Source organism: Sinocyclocheilus grahami, unplaced genomic scaffold (genome assembly GCF_001515645.1).
Source record: "Sinocyclocheilus grahami isolate Dianchi unplaced genomic scaffold, SAMN03320097.WGS_v1.1 scaffold1330.1, whole genome shotgun sequence".
Taxonomy (NCBI): domain Eukaryota; kingdom Metazoa; phylum Chordata; class Actinopteri; order Cypriniformes; family Cyprinidae; genus Sinocyclocheilus; species Sinocyclocheilus grahami.
Window position 1 is genome coordinate 407345 of NW_015506509.1, and position 216 is coordinate 407560.

General features: G+C 47.2%; 1 protein-coding gene across 1 annotated transcript in view; it reads right to left on the bottom strand.

Annotated features, from left to right (window-relative positions):
* The window catches only part of LOC107569290 (leucine-rich repeats and immunoglobulin-like domains protein 2), a 23135-nt gene that overhangs the window by 14152 nt on the left and 8767 nt on the right, over positions 1–216 (bottom strand). The window contains exon 12 of the mRNA XM_016255343.1: positions 59–209. Within this exon, the coding sequence (XP_016110829.1) occupies positions 59–209 (151 nt within the window). The remainder of the gene's footprint in view (positions 1–58; positions 210–216) is intronic.

Sequence of the window (216 nt, forward strand, 5' to 3'; positions counted from 1 at the left end):
CAGGACGAAATCGGTTTATGTAACATAATGTAACAATCAATTTTGATGAAGCACTAACCATTAACAGTGAGCTTGGCCAGAGTGGAGTAGTTGGACCCAAAATGGTTGGAGACCACACACTGGTACTGGCCCTCATCTGTGAAATTGACATTGAGCAGGTGGAGTACGGTGGTGTAGAGGAGGCGGTGATCCTGGTACCGAGCATAGTTCTGCACC